Source organism: Opisthocomus hoazin, chromosome 2 (genome assembly GCF_030867145.1).
Source record: "Opisthocomus hoazin isolate bOpiHoa1 chromosome 2, bOpiHoa1.hap1, whole genome shotgun sequence".
NCBI classification, from domain to species: Eukaryota; Metazoa; Chordata; class Aves; order Opisthocomiformes; family Opisthocomidae; genus Opisthocomus; species Opisthocomus hoazin.
The window spans coordinates 42,534,290-42,559,588 of NC_134415.1; the positions used below are offsets into that span (position 1 = coordinate 42,534,290).

The window sequence follows — 25,299 nt, forward strand, 5'->3', positions numbered from 1 at the left end:
GGCGGCGTGACCCTCCTTGCGGCGGAGCACGCCCAAGCTGTTCCCAGACCTCTGGGGCCGGGGCTGACCTGGTGCCGGCTCTCAGGGCGAGCGCACCCCAGCCAGCCTCGGGTTCCCCGGTGCTGGTCGTTCCCTCACCCAGGCGGGTAGCGGCAGCCTTCGTGCGCTGGCACCCACCGGCCTTCGCAGGGACAGGCGCGCGGGAGCGTATGTGCAGTGGAGGATTTTTAAGAAAAATCAGCACGAACCTGACTGATTCGAAGTAATGTTAAATAAACCACAGCGGGAATGAGGAGGGCCTTTTATTAGCAAGGGTTAGACAGACTTTTCAAATGCATTTGAGCACAATAACCTGTTTTGGTGCTACCAAATCAATACACCAAGAGGTAAATGAGGGCTCTAAAGGCTCCTGACTGGATTAATAATCTCAGGAAGAATCATGCAGTGATTCTCGCGCTGTGTGTTGCCATAAAATAGAAACAAAGCATTAGGCAACACAAACTTACTGAATTGCAAGAGATTCTCTTTTCAAGGAACAAAAGTCTTCCAATCACTGCTGCTCTAAAATAACAAATACAGATAGGAAAAGTTTTAAAAACCTGCTATTTGCCTGCTAACTAATCATTTTATAGCTAATAGTTTTATAAACTTGGACCCATATTATAATTCACGTTCTAAAACAGTTGTGGGGGAAAAAAAAAAAAACCTTTCTGAACAATTTTTTGATCTGGTTTGGGAAGTCCAAGTGCCACAATTCTACTTCTGAAAAAAAAAAAAAGTCTGGTAAGCACTTCAAATAAACATGCCTACATCTCCAGATAATTAATTAAATACATTTTAAAGGCACAGGAAAACACAGTTTAAATTTATTATATATCCTCTTTCACAACAGCGTTACAAAAAATATTTATTAAACTGGTATCATCTTACTACTGATATAGTAAAGCGACAAATCAGTTTAATAAATCATCATTATCCAATGGCTTTTAATAAAAAATAGTGTATGGAAAATGCTTTGTGCTTTTAGTTTATACTACTGGTTTTATCCCTTTCTTAACATATAAAAATCACACAAAAGTACCTAAACCCAGCATTTTTGCAAATGGTGAATATCGATACCCAGGACAGTTCCTGAAATAGAGCAGGATGATCCATTCCTAAAGACGACTGCTTTAAACAGCAGACGTCACTGTTGTTTTTCAAGATAGCCCTGTATCAAGCCTTGAACCCGAGATAGAATAATCTCATTGGAGCTGCTGCACTCTTCTGGGCCGTACGGTGGGTCAATAGTTAATACCCCCGCCACGCACAGCGTTCTTCCCGATTCACCTTGCTCTGTTACGGGAATGTGGTTTGTTTCTAGCCAAGTCTTCAAGTCGTTCTTCCTCTTTTCAAGTTCCTCTGGGCTGTAGGCTTTGCATTCTTCAGGCGCAAATATGCAAGAAAGCCGTTGCTTCATTTCATCGTCCCCTTCTTTCAGTATTTCAACCTCCTGGACAGCATGGCCCAAGACAACTGATATGGACACTTTTTCATTCTCCAGGAACGATGCAAGGACAATACTGCCAAGGCAAGAAGGATGTATGAGTCACTGTACTTGACTGAAGACTGAGAAACACAGGCCAAGATTCTTGGAGATGAGTGCTCATTAGCGTCAGCCTAACCCAGGCATTTAGGCAATATCAAGTACCCAGTGTTTTCCTTGAAAAGCACGTTGCCATACCCTTAATATACTGAAAATGTGGGGCTTTGCAGGTAACTTCTGGCCTTCAACTTGAAACTACTCTAGATACTATCAAGCAGAACATTACTTTAATAAGGTAAAGTGTACATTGAAATCAGGGCTGGGAATCTAAGTATTTCTGTGCAGCATTCCCAACCTTGCTGAAGAACCTTAAGTCTTCCAACACTCAAAAACAGTGGTACCTTGGTACATTCAGCACTTTGAATGCTGAAGGCAATGGTGGAAGCTAACAACATCGAAACCTTTTAATGACAAATGATTAATATTTAGTTATTGATCATTACTAAAATCATATATACTTTTTAAATGAGTGTTGCTAGTTTCTTAACTGAAAACTATAGCTTGAGTATTACAATGGGAACACACCGCAACAGGTTTAGGCTCATGTTGTAGCAGCCTGGTCTTTTCTCAAGGGCACTTACATCCCAGAAGTCCTAAAATACAGGTAGGAAGGCAGCTTGTTATGTTTCTAGGATCCCTTCCCTATATATCAACAAAGAGGATCAGAAACCATTTTCTTCCTCTTGTGGGAAGAAAAGTTCCAGAATTTGATACCAGCACTCTCCTAGTCTGCTGTTGCCACCATTAGCAGAGGTAATGACTTTTTGGGTAATGTGCAATGAAATATGCCTTGATTTTAGCCTAGGTCACCCCCAGAATCACTCACAGCCACGCGCACCTTTTCTACCAAAATGATAAGCAACTCTAAGAGAAGGTTAGAGTATCGGAGCTACTCCAGGGTTGAAGCAAGAACCAATTCTTCTGAAACACATCAGAAGCTAGATGATTTAGTTTCTAGCCTCCATCTTGTGCTCATGTGGGACACGCTCACAAGGTATGAAAAAGCTCTGGCAGCAAGGAACCAAATTTCTGCCTATTCCCTGGTGCATTCTGCCTTTCAAACCCTGTTTTCAAGTTACTCACTTGAGGCACTAGAGACCTGCAGTACCACTTTCTGTCCAATGCCCTGGCTGGTTTTCCCTGCTTCCTCTCCAAAGCAGCTGCTACACCATTGTGGTGTCCAGCTGGAGGGGAAAGCAGGGCATCAATGTGAGAACTCTGGACAGAGTAAGGATTTAACACCTAAAGCATTGAAAACATTTCTGCACTCTTTGTGAAGCAGGGCTTGGTATGTTGTTAAAAGTGGTCCTAAACATGTGGATATCACTGAAAGTACTAACTTCAGGTCCATAATAAAGTCAGCATGAATCCAGATATTATCCATTCCTCAAACTTACCAGTCCTTTGAATGAGATTAAAGGGGATTTAGGTAAAATGGCCTCATCAGCTACAATATCGCTTTCTCTTAGGCCTTACCAATTAAAAAAACAGGAGACACAGCCCCAAGATCCAGTTTTTGCTCCAGATAAAGTTTGCTTCAGTCTTGGGATCTTTTCTCTTCCTGAAAAACTTGTTTTCTCTTAGCTTTACAGAGACAAAAGCTTTGGGACATACCTGGCAGAAACTGGATCAACTGTTATGACCCATCCTTCATATTCATGTTTCTCGATTACAGTGACTTTCACCATTTTGTTCAGATACGTTTCCCAGTCTAGGGGGCTTTTCTTCTGCCAGTCATTCATATTTCCTACATCCATAACCTAGAAAACAGCCAGAGCAATTAGTAAAAACAGCAAATCCTTTTGCTTTGCCCTTCATGTCAGAACCGAGTTTGCCTGCAGTTAAACGTCTTCCATTCATCTTAAGCACCATTTGCCTTTTTCAAAAGGAAAAGTGGTTTGCATATCGCTGCAGTTGTGTAATTTCCCACTGAGTTCACTTTTTAAAGGCACACAGCAAACCCTGAAAAATCACTGTCCGGCTAACTTAACACCTTCCCCTTTCATTAAACATTCCATGTATTGCTCTGCCCGCCTACAAAACCTTCGGGATCCCTGTCCCTTCAGGGCAGATGTTCACAGCCTTTTGCTCTGTGTACTGGCACATCCCCAGTGTCCGAGCCCTCCCACTGCCCGAGGACGAGCGTTATCCTCCCGGATCCCGCCTCCATCCCTACGGTGCTCCACTCTTTTCCCGGTACCGGCTGCACTATTGGTATCGACAGCAGAGCCAGTCTCGGGCAGACTGAGCACGACTGTCCCAGCTTGGGGCCACACCAGCGACCGTCCCCATCCCAGCGCCCCTCCGCGAAGGGAGGAGAAAGGGCTGGAGGAGGCTCCCTCCTTTGCTCCCGCCCGCCCCTGCCGCAGGTCAAGGGCTTCTCCAGCGCCAGATTCGAGGCTTCCGAGGCAGGGAAATGCTCCGACCGGGAGTGTTTTATAAACACGGGTGTGTGTGTAAATTACGGATAGGTTTATATAATGAGGGCAGATTGCGAAGCGGGGCACACAGCACTGAAGCCCACCCTGTATCCTTACTTCTGCCTCGCCTCAACCGGGTCAGATGTGCCCACGCTCCTGCCAGTGCTGTGAGATCACAGAGTCGATAAGGTTGGAAAAGACCTCCAAGACCATCAAGTCCAACTGTCAACCCACCACCACCATGCCTGCTCATCCATGTCCTGAAGTGCCATATCGACACGTTTTTTGAACACTTCCAGGGACGGTGACTCCACCACCTCCCTGTGCAGCCTGTTGCTACCTTAAGTATGCAAAACCACGGTCAAGCCTCTTCAACCAATCTGCGAGCATAAATAAGTACAGATGCATGCCGTGTACATCCGCTCCATAAAAACAAGGTATTTTTGCTCCCTGGTTTTGAGGTGTCTCAAAAGTTTCCCTGTGCAGCTCCTAAGGTGAGAAACTTTATTCCCGCCCCCCCCCAGCTGCTCTACAAGCAACACAATGGGAAAACTTGGCTTCTGTCATGTCTGGAAGAACAGTGGTGGAAAGAAGGAACGTGGTTTGGTTTCATATATTTACATGCATAACACATTTTAGCTCTTTACACTCTAAATAGCTTCCTAACTGATCCCCTTTTGGATCAGAGTCTGGAGGGCGGTTTGTTCGAAGTACCTTTTTGAGCAAAATACTCCCAACATCTTCGGTTTTAATTTTTGCTAGTCTCAGTCCTTACTGATTTCTTTCTCCCCCACTGTTGCCAGTGTGGTTACTTAATTGTTCTGAACCACGAAGCCCTGCAGAGTTTTGTTATCCCGCCATCCCAGCCGTTACCTTCCAGGTCACCACCGCGGGCAGTTACCACAGCTCTCCCGCCGCCAGCTTAACCTCAGTCCCGGCCACAGACCAGCGCGGCTCTCCCAGCCCAAGCAGCTGTACCGGTGGAGGCTCCTGGCGCAGACCAAGCCGTCAAGGCGCAACCCGGGAGACAAAACGTCGCTTTTCTGGCGAGAGCGGCTCCGCTGGCACTGCCGCACCGCCTTCCCCGGCCCCCGGCGCCCTGTCGGGAGCACCGGCACAAGCCCGAAGCGCGTTTCCCCCCGCCCCGGCGGCGGCAGGCCGGGCGGAACGGCGCTTTTCACGCGCCGCCGGCCTCCGCTCCACCGACGGGCTCCCGGCGCGGCCCCGCGGCTGCCGGAAGGTCCCGCCCGGCGGCGCAGCGGCTGCCGGGCGACCCCCGAGGCCCCGACGGGCGAAGGACCCCGCCCAGCGCCACCGCCCCGCTCCGTCCTCACCGCCCACGGCGACTGCCGCCCGCCCCGCCCAGCCCCGCGGCGCGCGCCACCGCCCCGCGCGCATGCGCGCCGCCTCCCGCCGCAGCCCCGCACCGCCCGGGGGAGGAGGGAGGGGAGGGCAGGGGGCAGGCGCGGGCGGCGGCGCGTGCGCGCGGAGAGGCGGTTGGCGGGGCCGTTAGGATGTCGCGTTACGGCCGCTATGGAGGCGGTGAGTTCCCGGGACGCGGCGGGCGGCTGCGCGGACGGGAGGGGAGGGCGAGGGAGCGCTGCGGAGCGGGTGATTACCGCGGGGAGCGGAGCGGCCTGCGCTCGGCGAGGGGGGAAGGGAGGCGAGGCGGCCGCCGCTGCCGTTGTCGCCGCCGCCATTTTGCGTCAGCGCCCGTGGAGGAGGGGGTGCGCCCGCGCGTGCCGCTGCTCGTGGTGAAGGCGGGAGCGGGCCGCGCGAACAAGATGGCCGCGCCCGGAGGGGGCGGGGCGGGAGCGCCTCTTCCGCGCGCGGCGTGAGCCCGCTCCTGGCCCGGCGCTGACAGCGGCTTCGCTCCTCCCGGCAGAGACCAAGGTGTACGTGGGGAACCTGGGCACGGGCGCGGGCAAAGGCGAGCTGGAGAGAGCCTTCAGCTACTACGGGCCCCTGAGAACCGTGTGGATCGCGAGGAACCCGCCGGGGTTTGCCTTCGTGGAGTTCGAAGACCCGAGGGACGCTGAGGATGCTGTCCGTGGGCTTGATGGCAAGTACGTGTGCACTTCAGATGTTTGCAGGAGCTGCAGCCGCTTTTAAGACCAGAGAGAGAACCGGCGTTCTCTCTCTGGTTCTTCTTCTTTTTGTAGTTCTGCCATAAACAGTAACAAGTAACTTAGAGCCATCGTGGACTTGTTGCAGGGTGATATGTGGCAGCAGGGTTAGAGTGGAGGTGTCCACAGGGATGCCGCGTCGCTCCCGTTACGACAGGCCTCCGGCACGGCGCCCCTTTGACCCTAATGACAGATGCTATGAGTGTGGTGAGAAAGGCCACTATGCTTATGATTGTCACCGCTATAGTCGCCGGAGGAGGAGCAGGTACGTGTGGGGCTGCAGTGGCTGGGTTGCTTCAACAGTTTGCTGTTGTGTAGCTCTTGCTAGCAAAGAACAGAATGTTACGTCAGTTTTCTTTAAACTTTAACGCTAGAATAAATGTATAGGTGTATATTACAATTGTTGCTGTTTCTATCAAATGTTAATATCTTAATAATCAACCTGGTCAAAACCTTTCAGGTTTCTTCGTTTGAGTCAGTCGCCTTGATTCAGAATGTCACGAGCCTTAAGATTTCATGCTGAGGCGCCTTGCAAATCCGACACTTAAGATCCTCCTAGACCTTGAGGTGATCAGCATAAGAGGCCAGATCCCCTCGAGCCATCTACACGTAGCTTCACCTTATTCTTTAAGGGCAGAAAATTTGAGACGGTGATCGCCGTAACAGTAAATTTGGCTTTCAATTGGGGCCCCCCTCCGGTTTAGAAAGAGGAACACCAGATTGACCACATTCCCACCTAGAAAAATCTTCTTGCGTCAATCAAGCCTCACCCTGGCTCATTGGGCTGTCAGTTTGATCGTCGTTAGATTGAAGAGAACACCTAGATGCAGCGATCGGCTATAGATACTTCTAGACCGTCTAGATCTGCTAGACCTTGGGCCAAAGAGGGTCGACCTGCAAACTTGCAAGGTTTATTTTAAATACGCATTACAGTGTTTTCTATGCTAATGTAATTCTGCAATGTAATTCAGCTTTTAACATTTTTAGGTAGTAAAATGCTCAAGACAAGTAGGCCCAGAGAATTTTTCCAACTGACAGATGCTAGTTCTTTAGCTGTCTGAAATCAGTTTTGACTTCAGCAGGGCCTCATGTGCACTGATTCCTGCAACTGTTTCCTGATACCTGTTTTCTCTAACCTAAAACCAGGTCCCGGTCTAGATCCCGTTCCAGGTCCCGAGGAAGAAGGTATTCTCGGTCACGCAGTCGCAGTCGCGGTAGGAGGTGTGCTGAAGTTTGTCTTTTACTCCTCTTTGCTTCTTTTGGTTAGAAAAAGCTACAGTTCTACAACTCTTCAACTGACTTCTTTGCAGGTCCAGGTCAGCTTCCTATCGTAGGTCCCGGTCCGTTTCTCCTCGTAGGTCTAGATCTGTGTCTCCCCGCCGGTCCCGATCGGGTTCCTTGAAGAGATCAAGGTAATTAATAGTAATGTTTAATAGGTTGTGTGTTTTGGGTTTGTTGTTGTTTTTTCGTTTTACTTAAAAGATTCAAGAAAGTATTGGATAGCAGATCTTGAAAGGTGCTAACATCTTGAAATCAGACTTTAGCTTCCTTTAAAAAGTGTCTGATAATCTTAGTTGAATTTACAGGCATGGTAATGCAATTATTTTTGAGACCTTACACGGCTGCATATCCCATGATAAATTTTGATGTCTAGAACGTCTAATGATCATGTAGGTTTTACGTTCAACATGTAGACATTGATCTAAGTAGTGCTGTAATTGTTACCATTTCTCGTTGACTTCCTCAATTTTGTTTTGTCTTTATTTTTTATTTCAGGTCTAGATCAAGATCCAGATCTAGATCCAGATCTGTTACATGGCCCCGAAGCAGGTAAGATCTCTTCTGTGACTGCGGATATGTAGTAAAAGTTGCTTAAAAGTCTGTTTAGGATTTCTAACAGCTGTTAACATTTTCAGGAAAAGCTGTGTTTTCTCTCCATTGACTTAGGAGTCTGTAGTTTTAAAAAGCAATACAGAAGGCTCTTCTTTCTCTTTTTATTGTTTTAAGTATCACTTATAGCCAGGTCCCGATGGTCATCACAAGTACTGTTTTGATCAGGTTGCATTAACAGCTAACATAGCAAACAAGTTTAGAATTAATCTGAAAAGTTGGTTGTTTTTTTTTTCCTTTGTATAGCTCACAAGAGATTGTGGATTATTCCCATTATTTGTCAAAGACATCAGGATGTGTGTTAAAGCGTTAATGCATATAGCCAGGCAAGTCATGACGGGCTTTCTAGTGCCTGAGCATTACTGCTGTTTCCAGCTCTGTTGAATAACAAAGTGTCAGTCTGCAGGAGCTGAATTAAATTTGAGATAAACACCTGTCGGAATTGTTTTGTGCCAACAAATGTGCCGTAAGAGCGATGATCAAATTTTAAATGAACACAGGATGTCATTCATTCTCTTAAGCTGTAGTTCAATCCTTCCGTAATACGTGAATGCAGCTTGTGCTTTGTGTGGCCATGTCCAGGCAGCGTGGCTGGCCGAGGTTGATTGGATGTCCTCGGCGAGCTGTCATAGGAGAACAAGTAAACTGAAGTTCTGCTCTGAAGGAGATGGTACTGCTCTTGCCCCAGCCCATTCCCAGGCCCACTGTGCTGGCTTGATGGCTGCTTTTTGAAATAAATAACAGAGTAGTCAACCATGAAGAAGCACAAAATAATAAAGGGAAGCTGTAGCTGAAGGGTATTTTTAGCTGAAGGTATTTGTAGGAGCATGCTGCCTGCAGCCAGTACTAACTATAGTGGTAGATGTCACTCAAGCCTAATAAAACTTGCAAGTTTAGACCATGGCTTTTTATTACATTTGTGAAAATACTGGTCAGGATTTGAGTTGTTCATGTGTTCCTGCCACTTGCATCAGCAACCAGCAGTCATTGGCCAGGGACAAAAGTACAGAGCAACATGTGCAGCATCCGTGTAAAAAGCTTTCTTCTGAAACTTAGCAGAAAAGCCGTGGAAACTTGCAGCATTCTGTCTGTTCAGCATGACAGTTCTTACACATTTAGCGTGAATCTTGCTGTCTCAAGTATGGGAACGTGCATGCTACCAGCTTCCCTGCTTAGCTGTGTTTTTTCTTCTTGTAGGTCTAGGTCTCATGGCAGATCAAAATCTGTCTCGCCGGCTAAGAGGTAAGCATACAGAGATAAAGCCTGCAGTAGAATCTAGCATTCAGTACTGGGTTTGCATGATTAATAGAGCCTGGTGCTTTAGAAAAAAATCCTCCAAACATGCGTGCCCTACTAATCCATTTGTGATATGACTGAGATTAGAAAATTGACTCTGTAGCTATTTGGAATATGTTCCTTACCCATCTCTTTGTTTTCACTAACTCTTTGTAGTTTCCAACATAGTACTGATTTTTTTTGTGTCTTTGTGCTCAGTTCTGTTAAATTTTTCTATCCGTCACACAAAGGGCTTCAGCTTTATTAGTGCTGTTGATAAAACAGCAGGAATCTGTGATTTTCTCAGAGCCTCACCGCAGTACTACCCTTTGTTTTCCTGTGTTCTCTGCTGAAGATTGTTCTTAAAATTAATCTCCACGCTAGATTGAGAGTCCCTGTCAGAGTAAAAGTTGATTTGAAAACTTTGCCATTTTAAAGAGCTTCTGTCTAGATTCCTCTAATAATTCCATTGCTAAGATGCTTATTTTTTTGAATATAAAAGTTCGTTTGACCTTTAAGCTCCATTGATGATATTCTGTTTTGACAGTCGGTCAAAGTCCCGGTCACCATCTCCAAAGAGAAGGTATGTTGATCTCCCTACTAATAATGTAGACTCCGTAGAGCTGGCATTTTAGTATCTGCAGTGATCTCTGCTGAGGAGTTTGACTACTGCTTGTAGGAAAATACTAGAAAGGTATATTGCCGAGATGTTTTCGACAGAAATAATGTTGTGATTGTGGTTTCATATATAGTAATATGTTTGTGGTAATAATTCCTTGGGTTATTTAGCAGTGTTATGTCTTGCCTTTGTCTGCTCCTATGTTCTTTTCAGTTCACTAACAGTTTTATTGCACAGAGACTTTCTGCTGGTGAGCTTACAGCACAGAATAGATGTGGGAATCAGCTTTGGGGCTCATGAAAAGCTACAGTGATATTGGGGCAGATAGAGCAGAGTAACCTGGCATAGCAGTCAGGAGTGGAAGACCGAGCCTGTTAGATTTACTGCTGTTACTCAGATTATTTTTTTTCCCCAATAAATTGGTAAAGTTATCTCTGTGTGTATGCATACATGTGCAGTGACAGAATCAGCAGCATTTTTTCCCCTAGTTTGAATTCTTTCATAGTTCGTTTTTACAATTTCAGTATTTGCGGGGAGGGGATATATCCTAGTAAGAATAGCTATAGACCTGCCAGGATGTCCCCCTTGCCTGGGCAAGCGTGCTGCCGTGCAAGTTGTTGCTTTTTCTTTTTCTTTTTCTTCTTTTTCTTCTTTTTCTTCTTTTTCTTCTTTTTCTTCTTTTTCTTCTTCTTCTTCTTCTTCTTTTTCTTCTTTTTCTTCTTCTTCTTCTTTTTCTTCTTCTTCTTCTTTTTCTTCTTTTTCTTCTTTTTCTTCTTTTTCTTCTTTTTCTTCTTTTTCTTCTTTTTCTTCTTCTTCTTTTTCTTCTTCTTCTTCTTCTTTTTCTTCTTTTTCTTCTTTTTCTTCTTCTTCTTCTTCTTTTTCTTCTTCTTCTTCTTCTTTTTCTTCTTCTTTTTAATGTACTTTTAGAACTTCTACACGTAGGTTGCTTAGATGACTTTACAATAATCACATTTAAATTGTAGTATAAAAATAACCGTAGAAATTCAAAAAAGTGAAAGAAAGAAATTTATTATCTCTAACATTCAATCATCAACCCATTAACTTTGTCAGTAGTGATTGGTTTATTAAAAACAGTGCTTAAAGGGTGCCGGAGTAGTCTAGGTATCCTCCTGTTGCTTTTTCCTGTATTTGCGAATCTGAAATGACTACTGAAATGTTAACTCTGGATTCTTTTTCTTTCAGTCGTTCACCGTCAGGAAGCCCTCAAAGAAGTGCAAGTCCTGAAAGAATGGATTAAAGTTATGAAGTTAATCTTTTAGGAAGAAAGTTATTTTGCTTACATTATTATAAGGGATTTTGTGGTGTCTTTGTAAATGTAAGAGTGTAGATAGAAGAGTATATCAACTAAAATTTGGCATGATCTGGGTCTTCTGAGTTAGTCACACCAATAGACTAGCACAGGTCTCTTTTTATTGTATGAATTAACTTCCTGTGATATGAAAATGTGGGACTTTTTTATTGGCACATTGAAATAAAATGTGTATTTTTAACTAAAACTTCTCTGTAGTAACCCTGCTGCTTCTCTTAACATTTGGGTTATTTTAGCTGTGTGTCGTGTGATGTGGATGAACAGCGTCAAAAACGGGAGTGACAAATACCCGTGTCTTGTCAAACCCATCACTTCTCACATTTATTGTTAAGTGGCCTTTGGTGAAAGGATCAGTTTCTGCTTTCTTTGAAATGGAATTTAAAATCCATCCCTGTCTGCAGATGGCTAAAAATTTGTATATGCCGTTCTTACTCCTTTGTGATATTTGATGGACATTCATGTTTCTCCTTGATCTAATTATTCTGCACAGCTTACTCTCTGGTGCTTGACTAGCTGTGATACCAGGTGCCCAAAAATTTAAGGATGAGCTTTTATTCGAAACACTGACACCTTTTAAATTAATTAACATCTGCAGAAACCTCTAAACGTGATAGAAGTCATTACTAACTTGAGGATTGCTGCTTTCACTTGTTGCATTTTTTTAGTTCTTTAGGCTATTAATACAAAGAAAACTTCTTAAAATGTCTCAAGGCATGTTTTCCTTTTTGAGGGAAGACGTAAGGTCTTCTGACCTAATTTCTGACGGACCTTAGGAAAAGGTGTTGGAGAGGCAAAGGAAAGCTGTTACTAGTCTTTCTGCAGCTCGCTCAGACTTTGCTCCTTAAAGATTCTACAGCTGACCTCAGGAATTCTAACCTGCTTCACAGAAATTGGTATGGTTTTAAAGCAGCCTGAAGATGATTTTGTTGAATTAAGCTCATTTCTTACAGCAGACACACACCTGCAGGATTAATTATTGGTGTGTAGGTATGTCAGACCGCGGTTGCCCTCATTCTGGAGTCAGGAATTGCATGGCAAGGTACTTTGTTGACACATATCAGGGCAAAAGACTGGAAACAATGTGAGACAGTGAACAAACAAACAAGCTGGTAAGCGGAGGGGAAAAAATCAAACATGTTTTAGTGCAGTGGGGTATCTAACAGAAACAAAGGCCAGTTTCAGCAGTAAACAAGCGCTGAAAAGGAAAGTGAGGCCTGTTGGGGCTTCTTACAAAATCTGTCATGGCAGTTTGCTTCCAATGTGTAAACCACAGCAGAGCATCGTCAATGAAAAAAATTACGAGATTGGCGTCGGTCACACCTTGGGTAACACATGATTTTCAAAAAATAGGTTTCCTGTTAACAGTGACTTTCTGGAGCTGCTTCAGTGTGTGAGTAAGTAGTCCCCATTCTGAACGTGCGGCTGTGCCGCAGCCTCGATGCCCGGTCCTGACTGCCGTGGCCTGTGGCGCTTGGTGGCAGGGAGCAGGGGTGATCAATATTCTGGCCATACCCGTTAGGTTCTGCCGTCACCGCCGTGGGAGAGAGCAGGGTGACACGAATACTGCCCTGCAGTGGTTTAGCAGAAACACCCGAAGCCTGTGACTTGTGTTGGGAAGATTTATTGGTTGTGCGTTGCCTGCCCAGTTTGTGGCATACCTGGCGAGGGGCACACGTACGCCACCACTCTGGAATTTGATCAGCTTTTTCTCTTCTGTATTCTTAAGGCAAACCTGCTCCAGAGTAAACCTGCAGACTAACGTGACGGCTGTACTGGTACCTGTCTTTCAGTACCCAGAGACGCAGTGGAAGATGGTGTGGAGGAGCCTGCATTTTCGTAGGGGACTGGGGTTCCTCTACACCCAGGCTTAGCAGTGAGAACCTAGCAAGGAGGCGGGACAGTGCCCGTGGTGGCAGCCCTGCCTGTGGCTGTGGCCGCTGTGAAGGACAGCCAGCACTTCCGAGGTGCAGAGAAGGAGCAGTGGCAAATCTGGAGTCCACCCTTCTTTGCAACTGTGGTGACCAATGTTGAGGGTGGCCGTGCTGTCCACCACCAGCTCCAGGCGGCGTCCTCGGAGCAGGCTGCGCCGCTCCAGCTCTCAGCTGAGTTTGGTGGGATTTCACCAAAAATTACAGACAGTGTTTGTGAGCTCTTGGAAGAGACGCCCAGGTGGGACGGGGGTGTGTTTGTCTGTCCGCTGCTGCTGCGACCACCGGGCCCTGCAGCTCCGGGTGGGCGAGCGCGCCCTGCGCAGCCTGGCTGTGGGTGGGGGGCCAGGGGACCTGTACCGAGGTCTCTAGCGCGGTGGGCAAGCCCCACCCTCGTAGGGGCGAGGGTGCTGCCGCCTCTGGTCTGCAAACTAGCACTCCCTGAGCTTGGATGAGCTGGGCTTTATTCCCCGACTGACACCAGCCCTTACACTGTATGGACTGCAGCTGCGCAACGTGTGACCACTGTGCTCGTCTGGGCACTCGGGGCACCGCAGGAGAGTAGCGGGGTGCTCGTTTTGGGGGTCAAGGTGGCAGAACTGACTGCAATGGGTCTGCCACGTTTGTGAGCCCAATGGCCAGGCACTTCGACTGGGGGCAAGACCGTTGCTGCAGCTCTGCAGCCGAGGAAGCGTGCTGGGGAGCTGCAGGCACTGACCACCACCTGGCAGTGGGAGCCGACACTTGCGTGGCCCCTTCGGCAACGGCATGGCAGGAGAAGGTGGGAGTCAGGCTGTGGTGCCTCGCACGGGGTGCCTGGCCCAAGGGCTGGCTACCCCCATGTCTCTGGGGAGAGGGTTGCCAGCTCCCTAACGTGATGTCACTGCCATCCCCCAGGCTTGCGCCAGCTTTTTATGAAACCTCAGAAACTTGGAGGTTTTCATCAGACGGGCCCCTGTTACCGGGTTTTGGGGATGATACATGTTTCATCTGGAAACACAACATTAAGATGATGGTTTTCCTCCTGCAGTTGTACTTTAAGGTCTACAGACGGATGTGCTTGCTTCACTTCAGCAGTCAAGGTGTAGCGTGGAAGATGCTCTTGTGCAGCTATCGCTGCTGGCTTTGAAATCAGAGTTAAGCCAGAGGAGCCAGGGCGGCCAGCTGGGATAACTGCAGCACGCCATCCTCTGCAAAGCCGTTCTGCATGACCGCTGCGTACCAGAGCCGCCACAACGCTGCTGTCAGACCTGGCAGCACTGGCTGTGGGGGCTGCCCCGTTGACTGGCGTGGGAAGGCAGGGCACCCTTCAGCGAGCTGGCACTGAGCTGTGGGGCAGGTCAGTGGTGGGGAGAGAGCAGCAGCCAGCGCAGCTCAGGGCACTTTGCTGGGAATAGCTGATGCTGTAACGAACAACCGCAGCTTTCTCAGCCTTCCCACATGTCCCACATGAATATTACCAGCTATTCCCCTGCTGTGGTTCGAGCTGCGACATGCTGTGTCGCTAAACAAGGTGTTTTCAGTGCGTTTTCACTGTGAAACAAAACCCAGTGACCAGAGGCTGGACAGAGGGTGAGAGCTTTGCACAGACCAGATAGCGGCAGAGGTGGCAACAGGAGCTAAAGCCAGCGGAAGCCACAGGTGAAAACCACAGAAGAGGAAAAAAGTTTCTAAATGGGATGCATTGTGCAGGGTAGTTTGAAGCACCTGGCAGGATCTCTGGCCAAGCTGGTAGAGGCACTTACCCCTCTGGGTGGTAGAAGTCGGCATCCCCTTCCCTCAGGCGGCGCTGAACACCAGCCACGTGGTGTGGTTGTACTCCTCGCCCGGCTGGAGCAGGGTGCTGGGGAAGTGGGGCTGGGGAGAGGCAGCAGCACGTCAACGACTGTGAGAGCACACCGCGGGACCAGAAAGGGTCGTGAGGGCACAGCCGCGTCCCCTCAGCCCGCCCGGGCCAGCCTCTCACGGCTCCTCGGGCACTTCCAGCAGCAGTGCTTAACCGCCCATTGCATGCTGAGTGGACGAGTCCTACCCCTGACCGAACCCAAGGACGAGGCAAGGGCCCCTTGGGGTCTGCTGCTTGGGAAGCTGGGCCACGTGGGGCCGGTCCCCGTTGCGCTAGCTGACCCCTGCCTAAGGCCACAGGGTGCTGTGACCTGTGCCTGCCTTGGTTCTGGTGTCTACAAAGCATCCCCTCACCAAATGGACTCTGTTCGTATATTTAACACCCCAGAGATATGGGTGGTGGTGGTGGCATGGTCTCCTGCCACAGGACCCAAGCAGCTCCCAGGGGTGAGGGAACAATTCACCTTGTTGACAGCGTCGGGCCAGTTCTGGGTTTCCAGGCAGAAAGCTGAGTGCTTGGGGTACGCGGCGCTGCCTTTGCCCTTCAGGGAGCCATCCAGGTTGTTCCCGGTGTAAAACTGGATGCCAGGCTGGGTGGTGTGAACCTCCATGGCCCTGCCGGTAGGCGGGTGGCGAGCCCTGGGGAGATGCCGGTGGAGTATGCCAAGGGGCTGGCCGAATGGGCGCCCAGTCGCTCCAGGGCTGGGGGAACCCTGGCAGGGTCCCAGCCTACCTGGCCGCCAAGCGTCGAGCCTGCACCTGCTGCAGGCAGAAGTTGTGGTCAAAGCCATCCAGGCAAAACTTCTGCAAGTGCTTCCCCAGCTCCACGGGCTGCCGGAGATCGAAGCCAGTGCCCTGCACGGCAGCCACCTCCCCTGGGCAAGGAGAACAGCAGTGTCAGCCTCCCACCCACACGCCAGCAAACACCCACGGTGCTGGCCCCTGCGCAGGCCTGAGATTCCTCGCTTTGGTGAGCCGAGGGTTTTAAGCTGTTTGTGACCCTTGTCTCACTGCGGTGCTCCGGTTTGAGCAAGTGTGCCTTGCGGCCACAGTGACTTAGGCTGGGACACTGCCACCTTGTCCACCAGCAGAGCTTTGGCAGCCCCTGGGGACACTGCTGTGCTTAGCTGGGACAAAGCAAAGCCAAGGAGCCAGAAAACAAGAGGGGGGGCTTGTATATGTAACTATACAAGCTAATTAATGTTAAACCAAGACTTATTAGCTATTAATATGTAAATATGCATAAGATTTATATACATATACTCTCTCTAAAATAAATTAACCCCCCCACATCTCCAGACAAACATCCGTGAGATGGCCCACGAAGGTGGCACACCTGCTGGGATGGTGAATATGGGCTGTATACTGGGACCAGTACTCTTCTGCCCCAGGGCATTTTTTCAGGAAAAAAAAGTTCAAGACCATAAAACCAGCATTTTCTCTCAAGTCTTTTTTTAAGGCCCAATGTGGGCATGCAGCATCCTGTGATAAAGCTCTTGCAGTGAGAACAGCGCGAAGACACTAAACACAGTGCAAAACACAGCCATCCCAACCCAGCGGCAAGAGGTTTTGCACGGGGGAGGTGACACAGGAAGGGCAGGGGAAAGGGTTTTTCCCTAAAGTGACATTTTTCTGCCCCTTTGTAAAGGGAGAGGTTTCCAAGGGTCAGCAGGCAGCTGCCAGTGTTGGTAGCTGGCAGTGTGCGGGCATCCCGGCCCCACTGCCAGCCCCATGCGCTGTGCTCTGCTCGCTGCAGTCGCACCCAGCTCGGCTGCAGCTCTGCACCAGTTCTGCTCTGCAAACCTTGAGAAACATCAGTCTCCACCTGACAAACAGCACATTTCTGTGGCTTCTGATCCTATCTACAAGGAGCACTCTTACTGAATTAAGCTGTGGGGTGAAAAACATCTTGAAAAAAAAATAAAGCATTTTCATTTAGGCACTTACGTAAAATACAGAAGCCGTTGCATGCAAGGGCTCTTCATCCCAGGACTAAGGCTATGCACAGTTTTGTCAACTTCAAAGGCTACATTTACCCAAGACACCAAGAGGGAACTGCAAAAGGCAGGGGCAGCAAGCTGGCCACAATTAAGATGTGAAACAGCATGAGGTGAAAGCAGCAGGGAGAAGCAGGGCAGTGGGTTTGGTACAGCCTTAAGCCTTCCCTGGCTCGAGCCCAGGCAGGACACGCCAAGCTGAACAAAAGCTGCCTGCGCTGGGAGACCCGCTCCTCCAGGTGCAAGCCGATGCATGCACACACAGCGGTTTTGGTTCATGAACACAGACGTAACTCTCGTTTTAGCAGATACCAGAGCTAAAAAGCTTTCTTGCGTTTTTTCTTTTGCTTTTTAAAGCCTCTCTTCCTCTCCCTCCCAAAATCAGGAGGTGCATGCTGTAAAGCAGCCCTGCAAGAGCATCAGGGAAACGAGCTCTTCCATTTCCAGCAGACCTTTGCGAGACTACGCTTACCAGAAACCACCCCACAGGCTCACGCAGCCCTTGGGCACACATCCCACCCCACACCCAGTTTCTCTTCCGTTGATGCTAGCTGCGCCCAGGAGCACAGCCTTCCCGGCATTTATGCCCCAGACCGGCTGCTTGGTGCTCCCGTCACTACTCTGTCCTCCGGAGACCTCTGGCGTGGCATGGCACTGTCCCCCAGCCTCGCCTGCCATGCCTCAGCATCTGCGCTCCGATGGCCTCCGTTCCTCTAAGCCGGCCAGGCTGGATGAGAAGCCATCATTTAGGAGCAAGTCTAGAAGTCCGCTTTTCTGATTATTTTAATCTATTTTAGATTTTTAAGAAATTAAGCCAAATGTAGCTCTTTTTTTATTTAATAATGCTTTTCGTTCTTAAAAACAGTAAAACTTGGTTATCAGATTCATTTTGCAGTTAGATCAACTCTTAGTGCAGCTCAGCACGGTCACTCGTGCCAAATGCAAAATGGGTGTTGGAGCAGCGCGGTGGGAGGGTTGGAGTCAAGCCACCCAAAGCACGGTGCCCCCTTGTCAGCAGTGTGACCATTGCTGAGTGCATGCGTTCAGTGCTGGCTCACCTGAGGGTACAGGGAACGTGTACCCTGTCCCAGCTTGTTCAGATTATTTAACTCAGCGTCTTGATCATTTATGGGGAGGAACAGAGTGGAAGAGGGGGGAAGAGAACTAGAAAGCCCTGTTTTCTCCTTTTTACCCTGAATCAAGACTGGGTGCAAGAGGCTGCCAGCTCATTTCTCCATGCTGAGGCTGGAGACAGCAGCAATACCACCTTTGTTTAGTTAACCTGCTTAGCACGGAAAACATGCTATTTTCCTTAACTGGTTTTCCTCTTTTAGCCACGCAGGACATTAAAGACAGGAAAGAAAAGTGTTAGTTTTGTGTCTTCAGCCTCCCAGTCAGTAGCGCCAGCTCTCCCATCCCGAAGAGGGGACTGATGGCTCAGTTCTTGCAGGGAAGGACAATGCCGGGTTCCTGACCACAAGAGATCTCAGCAGCTCTAGAGCTTAGTGCTGGGCCTGGGAGCTGCCCTCCAGATCAGGGAGTCTGACCAAGTCCTGGTGTGCCGTCACATTTACTGACAGCAGCCCTGTGCCTGGAGCAAGCTGCTTGCATCTCCCACATTTTACTGAGGCTTAAGAAACTCATTCTCCTGCTTTCTGTGGACTTTGAGCATGGGCTGATCTTAGAGAAACAAAGATCTGTGGAAGTAAGACCTTGACGTCACGTGGAAAATCCCAGCAGAGAAATATGATAAAGCTGAACACTGCTGGAGGAAGCAAAGCAGGCAAACCTCAGGCCAATCCCAGCTCTCAAAGAGCTGTGTGACCCTCTCTGGTGGCTCCACTGGCCCTGGGAACAATGGATTGGCCTGCAGGGAAATGCTGGCCAAACAGGTCTGGAGGGACAAGTTTTGTTCCTGTGTCGTAGGTAGTTTGTCTCTTGGATGGACTCCTTGGATCCACGTTGCAGCCTTGTGTCCTGCTTGCCTCTGGCCCCATCTCTGGCTGCTGCCGCCTGGGACGGCCCCTGGCCCACCCTATCCCTGGGTCTGGAGCTGGCGACGCACCCTGTTTACTAGCACCTGGCTCTGCCCACTCAGGTGCTGTGGGACTGTCCCCACGGCTGAGAGCCCTGCTGTGCCTGGGGTCCCCCAGGTCCCGGTGTGTCCCCCCTTGCCAGGCAGTGCTGTTCCCCAATACCCACAAACACTCTGGATCACTCTGGATCACTCTGTACAACCATCCCCGCTGTGGGCCGTGGGCGTCACACCACCCACCTGTAGGGATCTTGGTGTCATCCACAGGCAGGTAGGAATCTGCTTCGATAGAAATCTCGTGGTCGTAGATATCCCGTGAGCCCTGCAGAAGGATGGGAAATATCGGAATTCCTGCTGCGGCCCTTCCACCCTTCGAGCAGCACTCCACTCGGGGAGTGACTGCTCCTGGGTGTGCTACCACTGGCTGATCTGGTAGTGCCTGGGGGGACCTCCTGGCTGTCATCCCACCTTGATCCTGGGCACAGGACAAAGGTACCAGCACAGGCAAAAACCTGCATGGGACCTGGGAGCTGTAATCCTGCAGGCCTGAGACTACCAGTCTGAACTTGTGCCTCACCAAGCACTACCACCCTGCAGATCGACTGGCCAAAACACACTGGTTGCTGAGCATACAGTGGCAGGCAAAAGGGGAGAGAAGTGGAAGCGCAACCCTTCCTCCTGGCTCATCTCCTGTAGCGCAGGGAGTTGCACTCCTCTTCCTCTCCTGCAGCCTCGGGGATGCTGGCAGGGAACCTGGTGGGCTGGAAGGGGAGCAGGATCACAGCTGAGCCTGCACATCACTGTCTAATCTGAGCAGCATTTTCATGCCCAGAAGTCTCCCGTTCCTCTGGAAAAACGCCTCAGCTGCACGCTGTAGGTGTTGATATTACTGTACCGCTGGGAGGACAAGCAGAGGGCAAACTAACTGTACAGCCGTTCTCAGGGCAGCAGCCTGAGCAGACCTTCTGCATGGAGGGGCTGGGGTGTCTCTCACTAACGCTTCTAAGGGTCTTTGTCTCACCTCCAAGTGTGACCACACTGTCCCATCCTATTGCTCTGCCCAGCAACATTTTGTTTCCCAGATCCTTCTCCTCCAAGCCCAGTTACATACAGGGTGAGACTAAAATGCAGCTGTGACACCGTGCCCGTCTAGTTGGCAGGACCCTGGGCTGGTGGGTGGGAGCCCTCTGTACATTGCTACTGCCCTGCTCTGCAACCCTGGCTGCCTCACATCCCCTTTCCATGCTGTTTCTTCCCATTTTGACCCGTGTATTTCAGTGCTGCACTGACTCTGGCTGGCACTACAGGCCCTGATCTCAGCTGCACCATCCATGCAAGAGTTCAGTATGTTGTCTCAGAAGCGCCAACAGAAGACAGATGAGAAATGCCAGCCCATCACTAGGGCATGCCAGTTCTGCACCTCCTCTGTAATCTTCCCAAGGGACCAGGAGAGGCTGAATTCCCCAGTTACACATAAAAGGAGAGTTAGTACTCATGATGGGATGTCTGTTCGCAACGCACTGGGAGAATGCATCCTCAGTTCGGGACTACGTGATTCAGTCCTGCCCCAGCTTGCAGGCTGCATGCAGCCCATGACGCATAGAGACAACCCCCATCACTGCATCCTTAGAAGCGTGCTGTGTCCCCAGAGCAGCATGTTGGTCCCAATGATCCCACGTGAAACCCATGGATCATCCCATGGCTCCCCAGGCTTTCTTCCCCTGCAGTGTCCCTCCACGGGGTTCATCTCCCCATGCTCACCTGTCCCGCGAGGTTGAAGTAGGCATGGTTTGTCAGGTTGATGGGTGTGGTCTTGCTGGTCTGGGCTCGATAGTTGACGGCCAGCTCCCCGCCGCTGAGCGTGTAGGTCACCCAGACTTTCAGGTCACCAGGGTAGCCTTCCTCACCATCAGGGCTGATCCGGAAGAAGCAGACTCCATTCGGGAGGACCTGGGGGCTCCAGAGTACCTGCAAGGAGCATGCCATTCACGGCACAGTCATGGGAAACGTGGTGCCCGGCTCCCCTGCCCCAGGCTGGGCTGAACCCAGGGACAAAAGGCACTTAAGGAATGATGCACTAAAACAAAGGCTTTTTCATTCATCTTTCCTGCTCTTACTCCTAGAAGGAAAAAAAAAAAAAAGCCCAAACTATCTTTTTCTCCTCATGAAAGACTAAAAAACAATATCCCCTTGTTGAAAAAGGGACGTGGGAGAAAACACAGGCACTAGTCTGCTTTTGGTCAGCCAGGGCCAGCAGCTTTCCAACGAGCAGCCAAACAAACAAGGCAGTTTGCTCTGATGGGAGTCTGCCCCAGTCTGTGTTACTTCATGCCTAAGAGGGTCCATGCATTTGATTTTTGCCCTGCAGCTGGACTTACTCCCCCTCCCATGGATCTCTCGGTGTGCAACATCACTTCAACAAGCTGCTGCCCTTCCCTCAGCTAGCTCAGGGCTGGCTTCTAGGACAATGTAAATATACACTGGGACCTTCCACTTAGGGGCTGGGGCTGGGTTAAACAGTACCAGATATATTGCCAGATACATCCACACATCAGCGCTGATCCAGAGAACTGGGACCTCTCCATTTCTTGCCCCTGCCAGAGACCAAGGTTCTGCTCGGAGCCGAACCTGCTGGCGAGCGAAGCAAGCCAGCACACTGTAAATTTAGCTGCCCAGACAGCCTGTTTGACCCTGGCCGTGGATCTGATGCTAAGCAGATGTCTCAACCCCTTGCAGGATGGATGTATGACGAGGCGAGGCACCTAGTCTCTGGAGTTTTGCATCTACCTAAGCAATAGCTCCTATTTAACCACAGGACAGATGTAGGGGCAAGGGCCAGACAATGCTTTTGAGATGACCTGTTTCATGTCCTATGCAGAGATCACAAACTCGGGGCACTCATCAAAAGCCAGTATTTTCACCAAACATGGGAACTGAGGGTGCCAAATGGGATAAACAGGCTGCAGAGCAGGTCCCCCTGCACCAAGTGCAGATCCACTGCAGCTCCCATTGCTGTGGGACCCGGTGGTTTTGTATATGAGTCTCTATTTGAGTTCTTAGAAGAAAAAGCTATTAAAGGCCAGTAAGTACACAGATATCACTACTTTTTAAAGTGAAGAGGGTTATTTTCTGAATTCCCCCAGTCCCCCAGCAGTGTGGTCAGATATTGTGGCAACAGAAGTGCAGCTGCAAGCTTCCTTGTTATCAGACCACACACTGACTGCAGCACTGAGGTCTGCAAGACCAGGGAAAACGACAAGATGACCAAGATAGTCACAGCCAAGAGCCAGCATATCTTGTTTTTGTTAGGGCTGACCACAGGTCTCTGTGCAGTGACTACTACCCAGCTGGAGGGGGTCTGGAGCAGGTGCCCAAGGTGCCCATGGGCTGGAGGACATAAAGACCAGGCTGGGAGGTGTCGCTTCCTTGTTCCCACCAAGCTGGTGTGCCATTAGCAAGCAAGGGGAAGAGGCAGGGGAAGAGACCATGTTCCCTGTCTGCAGGAGACAGCCTGGAAGCCCCGGGTGCAAAGGAGTGCATGTTTTCAGCTCCAGCTCACAGTGGGTTGGGGTGTATAAAGAAACTTTAAACTAAATTGTCCTCTTTGTGTGTACAACAGCCAAGTCACCCCAGTAGTCCCTTTTTTCTAAGGCTTCTGAGGAACATTTGAATCCGATCGATGCTGGTTCACACTGTGCTGCCCACAAGCGAGCTTTTTTCCAGGCACTCTGACTTTTGCCCCGTCAGCCTGGATGTCCTTTCATGGAACAAAACATTAACCCAGGAAAGCAGCTGCACCAGCACATTCACATGACTTCCTCTGGGGAAATATTGGATCAGCTACTTGCTGGTTACAAATACAGTTGATTCGACAAAGCCCAAGGCTTCAGGAAAGCAGAGACTTCTGAGCCTGCTATGCAATCAGCAGGGTTATCATCAAGACTTTCAAGAGAGGAGATGCTCTGCTGCCCTTGCCTCTTGTAGCACATGGATGGTGTCTGCACTTCAGCAGCAGCTCTTGGGAGAAGATACGAAGGGTTCAGTGTTCTGGGGCCAGGGGAAGTTTATTTTATCTTCGGAGGTCACAGGAAGAGGCTGAGGAGGGAACACATTGATGCTGGGGCGTTTTGCAGGCCTGATCTAGTCATCCGCTGCTGTGAGTCAGAGCTAGAGCCCCGGGGTGGGCTGTCACTGGGACAAAAGCGGCACCAAAGGGGGTCATGCAATGACCACACTGAACCCACAGCACCACCTTGCTCTCCCCATGCTTGGGAGAGCTGGCAAAAGCAACCAGGAATGATATTCAGTTTCTGCAAACCCAGGAACTTCTGGCTCTGGGAGGAGCTATGGGCAGGTAACAGCCTCAAATCCAAAAGCGCAAAGGAGTCTGCACAGATCACTGTTTCACAGGAAACTTTTTTAGGGTACTGGGACAACCACAGCACCCATGCAGGGGGGGTGTGGCTGGTGCCTTGGGTTCTTCCACCATGCACAAGGCTGGGTCCTCACAACCATGTCCCAACCAAGGCTCTGCAGGAGCAGCCCCTCGCCCCAGGACAACCCTGTCAGAACTGGGCTCACGAGGCCTCAGGGCTGCAGTACCGCAGAGAAAGCACAGCAACCCTCTGCATGGCATCCAAGGATGACACAGGTGAGGCCTGCTAAGCCACCTGGGCAAAGACAAGCCGACCCAGCAGCTCACAGAGCCTCATTTCCCCCCCATTCCTGCATTCACAGCACTTTCTGGGAGCTGATTCAACTCAGTAATGACCAGAATACCCTACAGACATCATATTCTCTTGCCACAGCCCCTGTGCGCCAGAGGACACCAGGACCCACCAGCCTGATTTTCACCTTGTCAAATCCCTTGGCTCCTCCGTGCAGGCTGTTGGGCCCGTTGTTGAGGAACAGCTGATACTCCTTCCCATCCACAGTGAACCTCCCCTTCGCAATCCTGTTGGCAACGCGCCCCACGACAGCGCCGAAGAAGGGGTGCTTCCTCGTGTATCCTGGCCAAAAAGCAGTGCGCGGTTAAACGGAAGGACTGGGAATGGATGGGTGGTCTCCAGGCATGCTTGCACACACAGAGGTGTCTCTCTCTGGTCCCTGCCAGTATTGCATAGGTGACTGCAGTCCGGTGTTCCACAGGACGCACAGCCCACCGGTCACATGCATCTCTGTTTAAAACAGCCTGACGGCATCTTGTATTCTCCGCAGATCTGCAGAAAAGCCCTCTGTCACTGCCAGTCAAAGCATGATGCAGAGCCACCCCGTTAGAGGCAGACACTGCAACCTGGAGCCACCGCTGTCCCCGTTCCCCACCCACCGCTGGGCCCAGGACTTACAGCAGGACTTGTATTTATTCAGCCCACGATTTGGAGGGGATCCTTAGAAGCAGATAATATAGTGTGGCAATAAACCAGAAAACACTGGTTAAATTGCCTGGTTGTCAGGTTTTTTTTAAAGAAATGGATTCAGACCCACCTTCCAAAGTGTCAAAGCCTAGGACAACATCTGAAAACTTCCCATCCCTTCCTTTCACCTCCAGAGCAGCGATTATGCACCCTAAGGACAGGATCTCCACCTTCACGCTGTCCGACTTTAGCACGAACTTCTCCACCACTCCTCCTCCTTCCTCCTGGGGCATCTGCCCGAACACCTCTCTCTTCACTTCCGTCATTGCTCCCTAAAACCGGGCCCCCAGCACCGCCGGCAAGGAGCTGTGGCCCTGCCCGGGAAGGACGCTCAGGAGGAAGCAATGGTGGCCGGGAGCAGAGCAAACACGGCTCCAGAGAGCAGTCATAAAAATCACATGATTGCCTTCCAGCGCTGGGAGGAGTTATGCCACGCATCGGCTGCTCCCCGCCACCCGGCTTGGTAGACGGCGCGCCGGCAAGCGGCAACACAGCCGTGGTGGGATGTGATGGATCGTGAAGAGGTGCCGAGGGCTTTCACCTGAGGGCAGCAGCCCTCTGGGTCTGTTCGGCTGGAGATGGTGGAGGGGAGAGGGAAGGATGCTGAAAGGCTGCGTCTGCTCAGGCTTGCGCTGCTGCGGCCGCCAGCCTGCACGTTCAGGCTCTCAGAGGACAGGGCATCACTGCCGCCAGCTCTTTTCCCCACTTTCATTACACTGCCACAGCTTTGAGGGCCCTTGCAAAACATGACATGACAAAATGCTGTTTTCTCCCTTTATGCCCTCCCTTAGCCCCTCAACAAGAGGCACAAGGCAGCTCTAGTGCCTGCTGAAGG

General features: G+C 50.1%; 3 protein-coding genes across 5 annotated transcripts; 1 reads left to right on the forward strand and 2 right to left on the reverse strand.

The window, feature by feature from the left end:
* Nucleotides 1-289: 289 nt before the first annotated feature.
* GEMIN6 (gem nuclear organelle associated protein 6) lies at nucleotides 290-5,755 on the reverse strand. Of its 2 annotated transcripts, none has more exons than XM_075413407.1 (3): nucleotides 5,625-5,755; nucleotides 3,200-3,345; nucleotides 290-1,562 (listed from the first exon to the last, which is right to left on the reverse strand). In XM_075413407.1, the coding sequence occupies exons 1-3, from the start codon at nucleotides 5,703-5,705 to the stop codon at nucleotides 1,187-1,189; spliced, it is 603 nt and encodes a 200-aa protein (XP_075269522.1). In that variant the 5' UTR covers nucleotides 5,706-5,755; the 3' UTR covers nucleotides 290-1,186. The 2 variants fall into 2 exon arrangements, with proteins under 2 accessions (XP_075269522.1, XP_075269523.1); XM_075413408.1 differs by lacking the exon at nucleotides 5,625-5,755 and adding an exon at nucleotides 4,879-5,269.
* Nucleotides 5,439-11,432, forward strand: SRSF7 (serine and arginine rich splicing factor 7). Its single transcript, XM_075413406.1, has 9 exons — nucleotides 5,439-5,547; nucleotides 5,891-6,071; nucleotides 6,220-6,396; nucleotides 7,278-7,352; nucleotides 7,442-7,543; nucleotides 7,908-7,961; nucleotides 9,219-9,263; nucleotides 9,844-9,879; nucleotides 11,119-11,432. Exons 1-9 carry the CDS (start codon nucleotides 5,520-5,522, stop codon nucleotides 11,171-11,173), a joined length of 753 nt encoding a protein of 250 aa, XP_075269521.1. The 5' UTR covers nucleotides 5,439-5,519; the 3' UTR covers nucleotides 11,174-11,432.
* GALM (galactose mutarotase) lies at nucleotides 10,929-24,849 on the reverse strand. Of its 2 annotated transcripts, none has more exons than XM_075413405.1 (8): nucleotides 24,535-24,849; nucleotides 23,905-24,059; nucleotides 20,812-21,018; nucleotides 19,291-19,372; nucleotides 15,752-15,893; nucleotides 15,483-15,633; nucleotides 14,919-15,030; nucleotides 10,929-11,156 (listed from the first exon to the last, which is right to left on the reverse strand). In XM_075413405.1, the coding sequence occupies exons 1-7, from the start codon at nucleotides 24,728-24,730 to the stop codon at nucleotides 14,953-14,955; spliced, it is 1,011 nt and encodes a 336-aa protein (XP_075269520.1). In that variant the 5' UTR covers nucleotides 24,731-24,849; the 3' UTR covers nucleotides 10,929-11,156; nucleotides 14,919-14,952. The 2 variants fall into 2 exon arrangements, with proteins under 2 accessions (XP_075269520.1, XP_009929360.2); XM_009931058.2 differs by having other exon boundaries at nucleotides 15,483-15,657.
* Between the last annotated feature and the right edge of the window lie 450 nt (nucleotides 24,850-25,299).

Coding starts and splice junctions, on each gene's coding strand:
- SRSF7 (XM_075413406.1), top strand. CDS start 5,520: ATGTCGCGTTACGGCCGCTATGGAGGCG. Junction 5,548..5,890: donor TTACGGCCGCTATGGAGGCG/GTGAGTTCCCGG, acceptor TCCTCCCGGCAG/AGACCAAGGTGTACGTGGGG. Junction 6,397..7,277: donor AGTCGCCGGAGGAGGAGCAG/GTACGTGTGGGG, acceptor ACCTAAAACCAG/GTCCCGGTCTAGATCCCGTT.
- GEMIN6 (XM_075413407.1), bottom strand. CDS start 5,705: ATGGCGGCGGCGACAACGGCAGCGGCGGCCGCCTCGCCTCCCTTCCCC. Junction 3,346..5,624: donor AGGCCGCTCCGCTCCCCGCG/GTAATCACCCGC, acceptor GCTGTTTTCTAG/GTTATGGATGTAGGAAATAT. Junction 1,563..3,199: donor GTTGATCCAGTTTCTGCCAG/GTATGTCCCAAA, acceptor TTGCCTTGGCAG/TATTGTCCTTGCATCGTTCC.
- GALM (XM_009931058.2), bottom strand. CDS start 24,730: ATGACGGAAGTGAAGAGAGAGGTGTTCGGGCAGATGCCCCAGGAGGAA. Junction 19,373..20,811: donor ACTTCAACCTCGCGGGACAG/GTGAGCATGGGG, acceptor ATCCTTCTGCAG/GGCTCACGGGATATCTACGA. Junction 15,658..15,751: donor GCTCGACGCTTGGCGGCCAG/GTAGGCTGGGAC, acceptor GCATCTCCCCAG/GGCTCGCCACCCGCCTACCG.